Consider the following 18166-nt stretch of genomic DNA (forward strand, 5'->3'; position numbering starts at 1 on the left):
AAGTAATTACATTAAAAGATAATTTACCTTGTAGTAAACAGTACTTGTAAACAGAATTACATTTTTAGAAAAATTGTTGAACAGCAAAACAGGAAATTATATCTACTGCTTCTCTTTTTGCTATGCATAAAATTACTTCCAGAATAAATTTTGGTTAATTTGACACTATAAAGCTACATAGTAGTGTAGCATATGGCTCTATGTTACACATCTTGCATATCAGTCTATGCAAGATTGATAAACTATGGCTTATCCCAGGTAATCAACAGGATTGATATGTGAAATAAAGCCAAGGGGATTTGGTATTTCAAGGGACAGTTGATTAATTCCAAGAACTAAAGCTTCAAAATCCAGCTGAGTTGATTTGGACTAAAGAAATAAAGCCTGGTACCATGAATTATAGTATGTATTCCTGCTGAGTAAGCCTTGAATATTGCAAACTCGGATCTGTGGATGCACATCTCTCCCTTTGAAGTTGATGAGAATTGCTTGGCCTAAGTGAGATACATGCTGGGAAAATTGGGCCCTTACAATTGATGTGTATAGACATTAGAGGTCTCATGATACTTTCCTCATCTGGTCCCTTAGTTTTTCCGGGTTTGGCAGAAGAAACCCAACTTTGGAATGAATCCTTGTTGAATTAGATATATCCCATGATTAAAAGGTATTTAGGTATTATCATACAGAGAGTCCAAATTGAGAACTGCTCTGTTATTAGTAAAGTTGAGTAAACAAAACTCACCTTGATTTAAAACTTACCCAAGTAATCTCCTCCAGGCAGTCATTTAAAAACAAACAAAACAAAACAAAATAAAACACAACACAACACAACAAACACAATACCCAGCTGATTCCTTTGAGGTCTAGGCCAAATCATGGCTAATTCTGAGTGTAGTCACATGGTATGAGTGCTAATACTTATAAACAAATGAGTTCATATAATTTCATTATTTCATCTTTGAGTTTTGAAGACTTGCTATATTTTAGGCCAATTTTAACCCCTTTGAATAAGCAGTCTATAGAAATGAAAAACATTCAGGCAATTTGATTGCCTAGATGCACCGTGTCAAATTCAACCAACTAATCAACAAAACTGGATTGGTTATGATTATCCTGAATGGCAATAAAAACTCTGTGGTATTGTTTACCTAAATATAGATTTGATTTAAGGGCCATTTGAAGAACTATCTCGTTGAATAGACAAGCTTTCAGTCTCTACTACTATTTGCTTAACTTCAAGAAAGGGTAGTAACTGTTTTATCTTGGGCAAGTTATTTTATCTCTCGGAATCATTGTCTTAATGTGTAAAATGGTTTGATTAAAATCGAAAGGTCTTTAATGTCCCTTGATTATATAAAAATAATTTTTTGGGTTCTGGTTCAAGATGGTGATGTAGAAAGATCCTGAACTCACCTGTTGTCATGGGCATACCAAATCTATAGCTACATACAGAACAATTTCCTCTATAAATCGTTTTTCTCATTAAGTCTGGATATCCATTTACATGAAGTTTATTTTTCTTTTGTAATGATGAATACTGAATACATATCCAGTATTAAACCCGGGACATTCTTAGAGTTGCCTTGGAAATATTACGGTTCAATTACTAGGTTTTATAATTTATTAAAATGATTTTTTTTTTCTAATGAAAAAAAGTATCAGAACATACTTAGGAAATAAAGGGGGAGGAAATGGAATTAGTTTTCTGGCTTTCCCAAAATACTATATATGGAGGTTCATGAGGTAGTTGGTAAATCATCCATGGCATATTTTCTGGGTCTAAATCATTTGAGTGATAGGAGACAATGGTAAGGTAGATGGGAGCCAGATCTTTATTTTCTAAAAGTCCATAATAAAGAAATTGTACTTCATTCTGTAGACAGTAGGGAGGCATTGCAATTTTAGAATCCGTCATGAGATGTGGTCAGGTTACAGTTTTGGAAACAACTCTGACAGTAGGATGGAGCTAAGGAGGAAGAGAGCCAGTTAGATTAGCCCAGGAAAGATAGGAGGAAGACCCGATGATAGTAGATGGATTTAAGCCGTATTAAGATGATAAATTCAGTAATATCTGGTGAAGATTGGATGTGAGTGATGAGGAAAAGAAATTAATTGAATATGGCTCCCAGATTACAAATTTTCAGGTGGAGTTAGGGGACGTTAGAATTAGTTGGGAGTTGCTATTTTAAAAAGAAAGATGGCAGAAAGGGTATGGGGAGAAATTATGTAAGGAAAGCTGCCCTCATCTTTCCACATTTGGGTAATAAACATTTAACGTGGAAATATATAAGTAAATACAGACATTGTCATGTGGTTCAAATTTATTTTAAAGTACATTTGGATAAAGAATATTCAAAACTGAAAAAAAAAAACAATTTAATCTGTTGCAGAAAATAAAGATTTGAGTGTTGTACTTGACCTCAGCTATTCTGTTTTTGGTCAGTATATAGTTACAAATGAAGACAATATTTTAGTAAAGGAAAAAATTGGTAACTTTTGTTGGAAGGTCACCAAATATATAATTCTTGCTTATTGAATGGAATGCTTACAACAAATCTATATTTAAATTTATATTACTGAGGTATGTATATCTTGTTTAGAAGTTATATTTTCCATAATTAATAAGGTACTTAGGCATATTTAGCTTGTTGAAATTAAGTAATCTAAATTATATTTTTGGTTAGGGATCTTAAATACAAATGTTGGAATTTAGAAGCTAGATATTTGACTATACTTTATTCTAGAAAATGAATTATTATTTAAAGCATTCCTTGGGTGTCTTCAATCGAACATATTTCTTGGAGCTCTAAAGTGTTTCTTTGTTAAATTAGAAGAACATGTAAAATGAGTAACTATGTGTGATGCAAATTAATGAATAAATAAATAAGTGGAAAACAAGGGCTCTATAGTTGTGTTCCAATTACTTCTGTGATAGTAAGATGATGTTTTTTTTTCATCTTTAAAATGGGCTCAAAATATTAGGAGCATCACCAATTTCATGAAGCAGGTAGTCTGTTTTTTTGCATAACGACTAAAACAATACATTTTGTATTTTTACGAAGATTACTCAGTCCATCATCCAACAAGCTTTTTTTTTTTTTTTTTTTTTTTTAGTGTCTATTAACCTAGGCATTATTCTAGGTCATGGGGATATACCAGTGAACAAAACAGACATAAATCCCTGCCCACATGAAGCTTAAAGTCCAGAAAGAGCAGTAACAGACAATAAGCTATTAAATTGGTAAAGTGTGTATTATGCTAGATGATGATAAGTGTTGTGGAGAGAGCAAAGCTGGAAAAAGGAAAAGGAATGCTGGATAAGACTGTGACTTTTTATAGGTAATTTGAGAAGGCCTTAACTTAGAAAATGTCAAAAGGAAGTAAGGACATAAGGAAGTGAATGAAGTAGATTCTTGGAGGAAAGCATTTTAAGCAGAAGGAACATGAAACGGAAAAGCTCAAGGGGTGGGAAGCAGGCTTGTGAGTTCCAGGAATGGCAAGAAAGCCAATGTGGATGAACTAGACGGAAAGGATGGGAGAGTGGCATGAGATGAAATCGGAGAGCTCACTAGGGTTCAAGTTATGAGGCTGTTTTAATAATTGAGTGACAGAGGAAGGTACTAGTGGGTATTAAACACAGGAATGGCATGATTCAACTTAAAATTTTAAAAAATAAATCTGGCTGCTGTGTGAGGAAGAGATTGTAGGGGAAGAGAGTGGAAACAGAGACCAGTTGGAAGGTAACGGCAATAACCCAGGAGGTAGATGATGGTGGTTTGGACCAGGGTGGGTGCTCACAATGTTAGTGGTGAAAGTGATGGGATTCTGGAAACTTGTTAAGGTGGAGCCAACAAAATTCACTGCAGGTCTGGATGTGGGATGAGAGAGAGAGAGGAGATCACAGCATAACTCTTCTATGATAAATGGCCTGAGCAACTGGGGGGCCAGTTGTCGTCTATAGAAATGAAGAAGGCTACAGATGGAGGAGTGAAAGTGAGTATTAGGTATTAGGGCATCTTCTTGCTCCAAAGAAAATGGTCATAAGAACAACAGTGTTAGGAAATGTATGCTGGCTGGTTCATGCCAATGGCCTGTCTTAGCGGTAGTTTATCTCTGACAGTGGCCCAAAGGTACCCTCTAAGATGGCAACCTCATGAATTTAGGGTTGGAAAATCATACTGTACTAGAGCTGGAAAAAACTTAACATTCCAAATCACCCATATTTATTATGGATTATTATCTATTTAAATCCTACTTGAAATTCTTTTTTTTTTCTTTTAATGAAGTTCATAAACTTGCTACTTGAAGTGTTAAGGTTCAGTAGTGCTTTTGACTATTTATTTAAAAAAATTTTCCATGGGGATGTAGAGTAAAGCATAGGGAACATATTATTGTAATGGCTATGTGTAATGCTATGTGTAATGCCAGATGGGTGCTACAGTAACATTAAAACTAATATAAAATAAGTAAATTAAGAAAAAGAAAAATTCTCCCTAATTTTTCCAGGTTTTAGAGTATATTCCTTATTTCTATGGTTCTTGGATATCATGAATCCATGCTGTTCTAGGCTTTGCCTTATTTTAGATTTTGATGTTATTTCCTCTCAATTTCTACTTACAAGTATATTTAATTAACACTGTGTATATACATTATCTCATTTAATTCTCACAAAACCTCTGTTATGTAGCTAGGACTGACATCATCTTATTTTTATATATAAGGAAAACAGGAAGAGGGTACGTCAGTGACAAAACAGAACTCAAATATATCTTCTGACTCCTATTTCCAATGACCACTCTCTTTCCCATTTCCTTCATTATTCATTTTACTTGTTTTTCTCTGGATACCATTCGTGTGGTTTTGTCTTTGAGATTAGATGTCAGAATTTGGCATTTAGGGAGATTTTTAAATAAGGACAAAAGAATGCTTTCTGATTTTCTGATTTACTACTATTAGTTTTTCTGATAATGTTAACATTTTCTTTCAGGTTTTTTTTTTTTGTCCTGACAATTGCAGGAAAAGCAGAATTGATGTTTTAATTAAATAGTATACAATGCCTGCTTAATTAGTGTTCTGGTCATAATGAATTCTCTTGAATACAACAAATGCAACTTAAGTTATTTCCCTCTAAGTTAACTTACATTTGTACACAATAAAGTTCATTTGCTACGTTTCTGTCTACTTGCACAGCCATGTGAAAAGGTCCTTTAGATTTTCCTGCCAATTTGGCATTAAACTCTCCATGAATACTTACTTCACTTCCATGATTATTAAGCCATTGGAATCTCTGATAGAAGGTAAATTTCATTGACCAAGGTAAGCAACTGTTTTCCTAGAGCAAACAAAATGTTACCTGGAATTCTCTCAAAGTCTTTTTGAGCACGATAAATTGTAAGTCAAGGAAGAAACAGTCCGATTTTTCAAAAAGTCTTTCACAAAGTGTCACGTGAAAAATTAGTAACATTAAATGAAATAAAAAAAATTCACGGTAGCATGGAGGAACAGTATGTCATATCAGACAATGGAATTAAAGATAGAAAACAACTAATAAGTAAAAATGAACTTTTGAAAGATACGATCAAAATAATTTTTCCATAAATGATTTGAAAGAGTTAGTAGAGAAGTCTCCAAATTATACCATGCTATGCTCTCCTTTTCCTGTTTTTTTGGAATCACGCTTCTATTGTGGACCAACTGCCTAGCTTCCTGGAACTCCTTCTAGTGCAGTCTTTTCATTTAGTTTACACAACTGAAACCTGGCTTTCTTCCTCCTGTACTCCACTTTCTTGCCTGTCTGCCTTGGCTCACTCATTCTATTCCGGGTTCTAGGAAGGTCTTCATATCCTGTTAAAAGTAAAGGTTCTAGAAGGCCTTCCAGATTTCCCAGAGGGCTCTCATTTCACTGATTCCACACACCTGGTAGAATATTTTCTCTCTTTCTTCACCTCTCCTACTGGATTGTCAGCCTCTCTGGGCAGCAATTTGTATTCCCAATATACTTGTCATAGTGCCTCAATACATTTTTTGTTTCATAAAATTTGGGCAGATCACTTAAAATCCCTCTTTGTATACACTAACCCACGGCCATTCCATCCAGTCACCGTCCATCTCGGGCCACTGGCTTTCCCATGTCACTTATAAATTTAAAACATTTGGGCTTATGTCATATTGAAAATGATTTATGCTATTTTAAAATAGAAAACAAAAGTGATAGACACATACTTCAGGTACTCTGCCAAAGATGAGTTGGGCGCTGGAGGCAAAAAGAGTTGGGGCTACGATTTAAGGGAGATGTGAGATTAATATTTCCTTAATTTATGAGGGCCCATTGAGTCATCCACATTTTATTAACGCTTCGTAATCCCGGTCAGGTACGCTAATTGAAAAGGCTCAGGGGTGATTACACGCCATACTTACGTTCCAATTCCTTGAAAACGTTTTGGGACCTTCTGCAGCCAGCGCGGGGCGCAGAATTGCCTCTCCTCCCCTCAAATTCAGAGCTGCCCGACCTTCCCCGCCCCCGGCAGCGCCGCTTTGCATGCTGGGAGTCGTAGTCCCCGCTGGCAACGCCCAAAGGACGGAAGGGCACGGGAGTCTATCTCGCCCCTTGGTTACAGGAGGCCGCGTTCCTGAGCTGATCTTTTTCGTTTTCTCGTCTTCCGCGAGCAAAGTTGGATTTGTCTGTGTTACCGTCTCTCTTCTGGTTTTCAATAAAGTTTTCTTCTTCCCCTTGTACGGAGTTCAAGATGGCGGCCTCCTGGTCACCCTTGGTTACCCTGCGACTAGTGCAGAGCCGGCTGAGAGGGAGATTTGTTGGGTGCGGAGCCTGGGCCGCTGCTCTCGCCCCTCCAGCCACCGCCCCTGGGAATCCCTTTTTGAAAGGTCAGTGAGTGTGCAATGAGTAGACAGAGCTGACTGCATATGACCGGGAAGCCTCGGGTCAGTCACTCTCCTCGATTTCCCTCACCTGCCTCCTGGTTTCACCGTTTTTGGAGCCAAGGACCCCTGGAAAGAATTTCAGCTTCTCTTGCTCTTTTGTTATTGCCTGATATGTTATGAAGGATCCCTGAGTACTGAGGGAGCTGGCTCAGAGTGTCATTTTGAGGGTCAGAGGTCGACCCAGAGTTTACTTCCTTGTGGTTGTTACGAGAGCTAAGACCTGGTGAGCCCAGGTGTGGGACTCCCCGGCAAGAAGAGATGCTAGTGTGGAGTTGGGGCCTGAAGACCCTTCCATCCTGCGTCTTCCCAAGCTGTCCGGGCTGGTGACCAGGCACTGGGTCTGAAAGCCACGCCTTTAACCCCTGGCCCTCAGCGACCTCTGGCTCTGGAGATTCTGGGAACAGAAGTCCTCAAGCATTCACAGATTGAAGGATCAACTCTTAGTGTTCTTTTCAAGTCACTAGGGGTTTTAGTGAGGTGTTTTGTCACTGGGCTTGCTTCCTTCATTCAATTATGTGCTCATGAATGAATGGACATATATTTTGAGTAACCAAGCCCACAGGAGGACTAATTTTACTGCTTTATTCGTATATTTCCACTGAATTATGGGGTACTCAAAGGCAAGGACCAGGTTGTCATTGTTTCCTCGGTATATACAGCAGTGTTTAGTGCCTGATGGGCAGATATGTTTTCGAATGAATGAATGACGTTATTTTTATTGTCTTTCTCATCCACATACTTATGCTTCTCCTTTTCTCATTTTCAAGCAACCCCTTTACATATCTTAATAAATTGGTTCTCACTGGCCAATTTAGTTAAAACTATCAGTCTTTTTTTTTGGAGAGTTTTTATGAGTTTATTTCTAAAACTATCAATCTTTGCTACCATCAATAGAGTTTAATAGTAGAACTATAATTAAGTCACATTAGGTTTTTCTGCAAAGTTTAGCACTTTATAATAGGATATTTTGGTGTTATAAGGTTTGGGTCATAATATAAACTTTAGTTTTTGGAATAGGCAATACAAGTAAGTGATAGATACAAAATTCAAAAGGTACAAGAAGGAATATAGTAAAATGTAAGACTCTTCCACGGCTGTCACCTAGCCATTTAGTTTTCCTCTTCAGAGGCAGCATCTAATACTAGTTGCCTATGTATGTTTCTAGAGATGTTCTGTGTATGTACAAATATATGTATATAAATATCTATATTAAAAAATAGAAGTGGTAACATACTATACACTATTATTTCATTTCTCTTTTTGTACTTCTATACGTACTGATATTTCATGTCAATAAATTTAGAACTGCCTCGTTTTAAATGGTTAAAATAGAATTCTATGTATGTACCATAATTTATGAACATTAAGATTTAAGGAACATCATCATAATGACATTAGATTTACTGAATGCTTATTCTGTGCCATGCAATGTGCTGAGTACTTCCTACATACATTATCTAATTCTCATTACTTTCATCTTGGGTATGATGAATTTAAGGTTGCAGAAGTTATATGACTAGTTAAGTGGCAGAACTTGAAAGTTCAAATAAAGGCTGCACTTGGACTTACATCCGACCCTAAAGGCTATGCTATTAACCTGTACTCATGTTACCGCCTATACTTAAAATTTAGCCAGGTGTGGAGATTTGATGCAAATGCTGTTGGGTCAGAGGTTGATTTAATTGTAACTAAAGGTACTCCCATCCCCACTTTAAATGAAAGGAAAATTTAAGTTGAAAATTCAACCTCCAGATAGTTAAGAGGAAGCATTTCATTAGGAATTAGAGTGGCGGTGGTGTGGGTGTTAAATGCCTCAAAATTGCTAATTCAGTTGAAGTATTAAAGGTGTGTGTGGAGGGAAGTAAATGAAATTGAGTCCCAGCCCTTGAACAGCTCACAATGTTTAAGCTGAAATTTGAGTTGAAATGTTATTAAGTATTTAGAGTCTGATTTACAATTTTTTTATGCCTGTCTCGATTTTTTTGATATTTACTGTTTACATTTATATTTTATCTCCATTTTTTCCTCTTTTTAAGTCTACTCTTCACTACAGTATACTATAAGGAAAGCATTGGGTTAATGTTAAAAGAAGAAAATAGGAAATAAAGGAAAGAATGAGGGAGAATGGAAGAACATGTATTTTTTCTTTATAAATTTTATTTTATATGTTCTTAACTTTGTTTTTATGCCTCATCTAAGCTTTAATGCCAGCCCTGACTCCAAGACATTTTGAAAACTGAAACTATGAAACTTTAAGGGCCTTAAAATGTTCATTCAGATCATTTCTATGATTGCCTAACTTAAAATTCTTTAGGAAATACATTGTGAATTCCATTTTGGGATGAGTGTTTTTCCATTAGTAAGATTATTAAAATTTGAAAGTGAAATTTGGTATTTTATATAATTTAAGTATATATGCTCAATTTTGATTTCACTGCCTGTTTTCTTTAAGGTCTTAGTGTATTTTCATTTAATTCAATAGTTATTCAACTTCCAGACTGTTAAGGTGAAGCATTTTATTAGGAATCAGAGTGGCCATGATGTGAGTGTTAAGGGCCTCAAATTTACTAATTCATTTGAAGCCTCGTTTTATACGTGTTTGTGGGGGAAGATGAATGAAATTAAGTCCTAGCCCTTGAATAGTCTTGGAAGGGAGATGAAATTACGATAGCTCACTTTTTTTTTTTTTTTAGCACTTTCTTTATTCTAGGCAGTCTGCTAGTAGTTTCTCTACTTTAACTTTCATAAAATCATAATACGTAACATTATTGTTATCTCTATTTTATAGACGAATAAACAGGCATGGCCACACAACTGAGATTTGAACCCAGGTGTTTTTGCTCCAGAACTACACACTTAACTGCTAGGTTCAGCTAGCTAGCTACTTACCATAACAACGAACATTAATTGAACACCGTGATCTAGGCCCATCTGAAGTGTTGTAGGAAGGACTACGGAGGAGAAAGGAGTTCTGCTTGGGAGGTTTTTTTTTTAGCAAAAGTGAAAAAGTGAGCTGTGCATAGCCTTTATTGGTTTATGATCCATCAGTGAGAGCAGCTAAAGATGAAGCTTGGGAAATGGACCAGGATCTGTTTAGAAGAGCCTTGTACAGTGTACAAAGATGCCTAGGCTTAGTGGGACACGGTTGGAGGTTTCTTGTGATCAAATCCATTTTAGCATGATTATTCTTGTGACCACCTGAAAAACAGATCAGGAATGCCTGGATGGGGGAATATCGGAAGCCAGTTGATTGCTAAGAAGGAAGTTACAGTAATTCAGGGGAGGTCGGGTTAGGGCCTGAATTACTGTTCTGCTGAGGATGGAGAGCAGGGCAGCAAGGGAGTTAATTCAGAGACACTGCTTTGGTAGAATTGACAGGCTTTGGGGGAGACAAGAAAGAGGAGTTAAGATAAATTTAGATTTCCTAGTTTGCATATTTAATGGCATTGCCAACCATTTATCAAGGGAAACAAAACAAAAAATAAGGCCAGAGGCATTTCACAGGGAGATTCCATTTTGGATTTGTTAATTTGAGGTATTTATGATAGTTCTAGGTAAATACGTCTAATTAGTTGTAGGAAATACAGGGATCTTAGACTAAGAAGGGAAATTTGAGGTGTTGAAAGCCACGAGAACAGAAGAACTAGCCTGGGAGCATTTGTAGAGTGAAAAGGAGAAAAGGCTGAGGATGAGTCCTTTTGGAAAACGGACATTTTATAAGAAGAACGTGACCTTGTCAAAGAGCAGTTAGGTTATAGGAGAACTAGGAGAGAGGCCAAGGAGAGGGATGTTTCTAGGTTTTCTAAAACTGAAAATTAGCATATCTGAAATTCTATTTTATTTAAGCTAGCCTTAGAATTTAAGTTTATTTCATAGAGGCAAGGTAAATATGAGTCACATCTTGCGATTTCTTATTATAGTGCCCTTCTATATCTCAATGTTATATTTTTAGGTATCTATTAAATTAACTGCACGATTTCTTTTTAAGTAGATGTGCATGGGAGATCTCGATTAGGTATTAATATGAGTAGTGCTAATCCACCTCAGCCATATGAATCAATATAATTTATTTGTAGTATAAATTAGTGTTTAAGAAAATGGGCTTTGGATGTTTATAACCCAATTAGATGAATACCCTTAGTGAAACTTCATGTTTTTTGAATCTCCATTAACATTTATTATTATGTTAGAAAAGAATGTTTATGCCTATTTGTGAGAATAACTTCATGATAGTGGTTTCTTTCAATTTTCTTTTAAACGTAGCATGGCTTACTGTACAAGTATAGCTAGTGCCATAGATATAGTTTCAGGGTGGAGGGTGGGGCAGATGAAATAGTGTCTGACAAGGGTAGAACTGATAGAAAGGAATTTCAAAGGTCCAGAAACAGATTATTGATCTAATGAGTATATTGATCTGTTGATTAGCAGCACTACTTCGTACCTGAAGAGCTTCATTCTCTTTGTTCAAGTAAATGATGACTATTTAAATGGTGTATAATTATTTTGGATTTATCTTTTCATAAAAAGTAGCACAGAAATAATGGATGTCAAGGGTCTAGAAATTCATAGTTCAGCCTTTGGGCCCAGCATAGTAGTATACTCTATAAGTTCTCTTACAAAAGGTCATCTGGCCTCAGCTTAAATATATCTAACATTTGTTTTCCTAGGTTACTCATTTTCTCTGATCTGTGACTGAGATTTGTTCTAATTTCTCAAGAGCCTTTTGAAAATGTTTGTTCCTGCCGTTTTGTCTTTCTTGCCTAAGGACCTCTTCTGAGGTCCCATTTCTATGCCTATGCTACTGGAGGTTCCTGGCACTTTTTTTAATCTCCAGGATCTTTTTTTACAACCTTCTTTCACTGTCTTGCTTGTCCCTTCTTTTCTCCATCCAGCTTATCCTAGCAGTTACATTTCCAATACAGTATCTAACCACATTCTTGACCAGGTGTGACAGTTTTCAACAATTTTTAAAGTGTAAACATATGATTGTTAGAGTAGTTCTTTCATAGCTTGGTAATGCAATTTACATAATAAATGTAAGTCCTATAAGAGTCCATTTTAAAATTCTCATTTATGTATGTGTGTGAGGGTATAAAATAAAATAAATGAATATAATGAATAGATGTTCTTTCTCTTTATCTTGTGAAGGAAAATAGATCCTCTATAGATCTCATTATTAAATGGCGTATGAACAGGGTGAATATTAAGGAGTTACTCAGTATGCTAGGCCATGCCTATAATTACTTCAGAATAGCTTTATTCAGATTTTTAGGCAGTATTTTACTGATTTGTTATCATGAAATTTAAAGTACTATTTTTTTTCTTTTGTAAAGTTATACACATTGGCACATTTAAGATTAACTAGCTTCTAAAGGAAAAGAATGATAACCAGCAAGCATTTAGTTTTAATTTTCATAATTTTTCTATTTAAATCAAAAGCACCCTTTTAAAGCTCCTAAATCAGCCTTTTATAAATAAAGTAAATCATCTCATGATGCATTCCTTGATGATGGCTTATGTTGTTTTTCTAAAGAAAGAGTTTAATTAAGATTTGATTTCTTCTATTCTGCACTTTGTTTTTTTATCACCGAATCAAACATAGGTCTTTAATGTCACTGGTAAGTCTGACTTTTTGGGTCATAGATGACCATTGCAGTTTTCAAAAAAGCAACTGAATATTTGTCTTTTTGGTATTATTAGAACATAATACAGCGTAAACTGGCTGCCTATGACATTAGAAGGGGCTTCTGTCATTGTAGGAGAACATTTCTGGTCAGTGGCCACTGTTTAATTTGTTAAATCAGCACATGTACAAATAACTCATGAATAATTGTGAACACAGTATTTGAATGGATGTTTAATAAATATGCATTAAAAATCTAATTACAGTAATGAAGTTTACAGCTGAAATTTTAATCCAGCCCTTTAGAAATATTAAATGTGCTTTTCCTGATTGTGCATTTTTCTCACAGCAGTTGGGTAAACATTTTAAACTCGAAATCTAAATTCCTTATATAGTTTTGATTTCATTTAACTAAGCATGTGTTCTTTTTGGCAACAATCTTTTTGTGAAGAAGTGAAGCTCTTTTTATTCCATTACTGTTAGTTCAAAGTATTTTGATTTATTTTATTTTAGAATTGATGAAAATGGGAAACCAGCTGAATAATAAAATGTGACCTGGACAGACTATATTGTGCTTTTCTTTTTTATTTTAAAGATTTGCTTTAAAAAAAATTTTAATTAACATTAAAATAATTTTCAGTTATAATTGACATTAAATATTATATTAATTTCAAATGTATGGCATAGTGGCTAGACATTTATAAGTGATCCCCCAATTAGTCTAGTACCCACCTGGCACCATACATAGTTATTACAATACTGTATTCCCCATGCTGTACTTTATGCCCCTGTGACTATTTCGTAAGTGCTTCTTAATCCCTTTACCTTTTTCACCCAGTCCGCCATCTCCCCTTCCCCATCTGGCAACCATCAGTTTATTCTTTGTATCTATGAGTTTGTTTCTGTTTTATTTGTTCATTCATTTTGTTTTTTTAGATTCTACATGTAAATGAAATCATATGGTATTTGTCTTTCTCTGTCTTACTTATTTCACTTGGCATAATACCCTAGTGATCCATCTGTGTGGTCGAAAATAGTAAGATATCATTGTTTATTAAATATTACTCAGCATTAAGTAATATTCCATTATACATTTGTAGCACAGCTTCTTTATCCAGTAATCTATCCATAGACACTTAGGTTGCTTCCATACCTTGCTTATTGTAAATAATGCTGCAGTGAACATAGGAGTTCATATATCATTTCAAATCAGTGTTTTGGATTTCATTAGCTAAATACCCAGAAGTGGAATTGCTGGGTCATACGGTATACCTATTTTTAATTTATTGAGGAACCACCATATGGTTTTTATAGTGGCTGCACCAATTTGCAATCCAATAGTGCACGAAGGTTCCCTTTCTTCATATCTTTGCCAACACTTGTTGTTTGTTGATTTATTGATGATAGTCATTCTGACAGGTGTGAGGTCATATCTCATTGTGGTTTTAATTTGCATTTCTCTGGTGATTAGAGATGTTGAGCATTTTTTCATGTGTTTCTTTGCCATCCAAATGTCCTCTGGAGAAATGTCTATTTAGGTCCTCTGCCCATTTTTTAATTGGGTTATTTGTTCTTTTGATGTTAAGTTGTATGAATTCTTTATATATTTTGGATAGTAACCCCTTATCAGATATATCATCAGTGAATATCTTCTCTCATTCAGTAGGTTGTCTTTTCGTTTGTTGACGGTTTCCTTTGCTGTGTAAAAACATTTTGGTTTGATTTAGTCCCATATTTTTTTCCTTTTTTTTTTTTACCATCCCCACGCTTCACCTCCCCACAAAATTACTAAGAGCAATGTCAAAGAGTTTACTGCCTCTGTTTTCTTTCAAGTCTTATATTTAAAGCTTTAATCCACTTTTAGTTTATTCTCATATATGGAGTAAGAAAGTGGTCTAGTTTTATTATTATTATTATTTTGCATATATCCCAATAGCATTTAGTGAATAGTTGCCTTTACCCCATTGTATATATATTCTCCCCTCCTTTGTCAGGAATTAATTGACCATATAGGTGTGGGGTTATTTCTGGGCTTTCTATTCTGTTCCATTGATCTATGTGTCTTTTTTTTTTTTTTTATGCTAGTACCATGCTGTTTTGATTACTATAGCCTTGTAGTATATACATAGTTTGATATAAAGTGGTATAATAGTTTCAACTTTGTTCTTTCTCAAGATTGCTTTGGCTCTTTGAGGTCTTTTATGACTCCATATAAATTTTTAGAATTTTTTGTTCTAGTTCAGTGTTTAGAGAGGGATTGTATTGTATTGAACGTATAGATTGCTTTAGGCAGTGTGGACATTTTAAAGATGTTGATTCTTTCTATCTGTGAACACGGTGTATGCTTCCAGTTATTTGTATCTTCTTTGATTTCTTTCTTCAATGTCTTATAATTTTCCGAGTATAGGTCTTTCGCCTCCTTGGTTAAATTTATTACTAGGTATTTTACTTTATTTTATTTTTTGATACAGTTGTAAGTAGGATTGTTTTTTTAATTTCTCTTTCTGATAGTTCATTATTGGTGTGTAAAAATGCAACCAATTTCTGAATATTTTGTATTCTGCTACTTTAATGAATTCACTTATTAGCTTTAATAATTTTTTTTGGTGGACTCTTTAGGGTTCTCTATATATGGTATCATGCCATCTGTTAGACTGTGATTTTGGTTTTATTCCAATCATTTAATTTGGTATTTCCATTTTATTATCTGTAGAAGGGAATTAATTATCCTAACTACCTTTCTCACATGTCATTTATGAGGCTCAAATAAGTTATGATATGAGAAAGTCCTTAGAAACTTTAAGGAATGTTATATAAATGTGGGACTATGCCAGGACTAATTGAAATATTAATGCTGAAATGCTAGAGGTGGTGGGTTCCAGTCTGTGAATAGAGATGGAATGAACTCAACTCTACATAGAATTACTAAAACCATTTTAATTGGGTCCACTCACTAATATTAACAGTAGCAAAGGGCTCAGTCTGATTTCACTTCTTTGAATGCTAGAAAATACATTTTTGATATTTCTAAGATTGTGCAAAGGGCCTCTCTAGATAACAAGGTTTTTGTTTTGGACTTAACTATCTTTTTTCTGGATATCCTGAACATCTAGAGGTTCTTAGAAAATAAAAATTAATGCTTTTGTCATGATGTTTCAAAGAAAGCTGTTGAAATTTGATTTATAGGTTACAGGTAAGTCGCTAAGGTAAAATGTCTTCATTTAGTAAGATACTGTTTATGGATACTCTTTTCAAAGGGATTCAAGTAGTTGTGAATTATTTACTGTGCAGCAAGATATAAAGATAGCATTTTGTAGAATTATTAGAACTGAAGAAGACCTCTGAGTCATGTAGTCAGATGTCAGATGGGCATGTAGGTTCTGCCTTAATCATTTCTTTTTGAGGCATCCTATTCATTTTTTGAGAGCCCTAATAGTTAGAAAATTATTTAAGTAGGCTGAAATTTGAGCTTTTCTGTAACTTCTCCCCAATTATCTTGAACCTTTCCCTAGGTATAATATATATAACTCTAGTCCTCGCTGCACTATGACAGCTCTTTAAACATATCAAGACTGATATCTCATTCATTATTTACTCACTTATTTATTTATCAAATTATTGGGTGTCTCCAATTCTATTCTACAACCTTTAAGACATTAGAGACTTATATTTCTCCCATCTATCCATCCATTCATTCATTCCCTGATTATTTCTTGGTGCCTTCTATAAACTAGACACACGGTACTGGGATGTTATTACTGTGTCTCTTCTCAGTGTCAGCTGTCTCTTATCAGTTGGACTATTATGACAGGTCTTTCCAGTATGTATTTGATTAGTTATTTTCTATATAAAAGAAATTATTTTTAATTATAAAATACTGTATGTATATAGTAGGATATACAGAAAAGACAACTACTATTAACTTTATTTTATTTTGAAGTATACTTATTCAAGTATAAGTTTTATTTAGGAAAATGCACAAATGATAAGTGTAAAGCCCATTGATTTTCTTCATAGAAAAAATAGATCTTTGTAAATACAACCTAAATCAAGAAATAGAAAATTCATTGTCCCCAGAGGCTCTTGTTGTACACCTTCCAAGTTACTAGCTTTTTACATGCAATGGTAATCAACTTCCTGATTTATATTACTATTAATTTATCCATTTATTTGTTGATGGATGCCAATTGTTTCTATGTCTTGGCTATTATAATGCTGTATTATAATACATGGTATCATGCCATTTATTTGTGCTCTTACTTCTCTTGACTTTGAGGTCAAATTCATAAAATCCGCTTTAAGCCCAAGGTCCTTGAGTTTAGTTCCTAGGTGTAGATATCTTTTTGAGGTAGTGATTTCATTTCCATTTGGATAAATACTCAGAAGTGGAATCACTCTATTCTGTTCCTTAGTGAATCATAGGAGTTCTTTATATATTCTGGATACGAATCCTTTATCAGATACATAGATTGTAAATATTTCCTATCAGACTGTCTTGCATTTTGATTTTTTTTAGTAGAATCTCTTAATGGTCAGAAGTTCTTAATTTTAATGTAGTCTACTTGTTGGTCTTTTTGTGTGTGTCCTACTTAGGGAGTCTTTGCTTACCTAAAAGTCATACACATATTCTTAAATTATCTTTTAGAGCTTTATTGTTTTACTTTTCATGTTTAGATCTCTGATACATCTGGAAGTAATTTTTGTGTATAATGTTACGCTGGGATCAAGATTTATTTATTTTTTCCATGTGTGGATTTCCAGTTGACCAAGGAACATATATATTTTAAATTAAGTAATTAAATAAATATCTTAATTGAAGAAATGATTAAATTTTTTCCCCTGCCTTCCTTCCTCCCTCTATCCTCCCCTATACTCTCTGATAATCTCTAATCCATTGTCTATGTCCATGAGTCTCTGTTTTTCTTGTTCATTTGTTGCTTTAAGGTTTATATCCCACATATAAGTGATATGTGATTTTTAACTTTTTTTTCTCTGGCTTATTTCGCTTCGTATGATTATTTCAAGGTCTATCCATATTGTCGCAAATGGCAGTTATTTCATCTCTTCTTATGGCTGAGTAATATTCCATTGTCTATATATGTTCCACAGCTTCTTTAGCCAATCATCTATCGTAAGAAACTTTGGTTGCTTCCATGTCCTGGCCACTGTGAATAACACTGTTGTGAACATTGGTGTGCAAATATCTTTTCGGATATGGGTTTTCAAGTCTTTGGGGGTAAATGCCCAGTAGAGGGATTGCTGGATCGTATGGTAGATCAATTCTTAGTTTTTTGAGGAACTTCCATACTATTTTCCGTACTGGCTGTACCAATTTGCAGTCCCACCAGCAGTGCATGAGGGTTCTTTTTCTTCCTCATCCTCTCCAGCATTTGTTATTACTTGTTCTGTTGATTATAGCCATTCTAACAGGTGTGAGATGGTACCTCATTGTGGTTTTGATTTGCATTTCCCTAATAGCTAGTAATGTTGAGCATCTTTTCATATATTTGTTGGCCATTTGTCTGTCCTCTAGGGAGAAGTGTTTGTTCAGGTCCTCTGCCCATTTTTTGATTGGATTGTTTCTTTTTTTTGTTGTTATTGAGT

General features: G+C 34.7%; 1 protein-coding gene across 4 annotated transcripts in view; it reads left to right on the plus strand.

The window, feature by feature from the left end:
- AFG1L (AFG1 like ATPase) overlaps window positions 1-18166 on the plus strand; it is a 165138-nt gene that overhangs the window by 10462 nt on the left and 136510 nt on the right. Inside the window, exon 1 of one of the 4 annotated variants that reach the window (XM_016160195.2) lies at window positions 6576-6882. The exons of 2 other annotated variants lie outside the window; for them this stretch is intronic. In XM_016160195.2, coding sequence (XP_016015681.1) covers window positions 6747-6882 — 136 coding nt within the window. In that variant the 5' untranslated portion in view covers window positions 6576-6746. Of the gene's footprint in view, window positions 1-6575; window positions 6883-18166 lie in introns of those variants that run through there. One more of the 4 variants, XM_016160189.2, reaches the window with a different exon arrangement.

The sequence above is a fragment of the Rousettus aegyptiacus genome, unplaced genomic scaffold, assembly GCF_014176215.1.
Source record: "Rousettus aegyptiacus isolate mRouAeg1 unplaced genomic scaffold, mRouAeg1.p scaffold_m13_p_1, whole genome shotgun sequence".
In the NCBI taxonomy this organism is placed as follows: domain Eukaryota; kingdom Metazoa; phylum Chordata; class Mammalia; order Chiroptera; family Pteropodidae; genus Rousettus; species Rousettus aegyptiacus.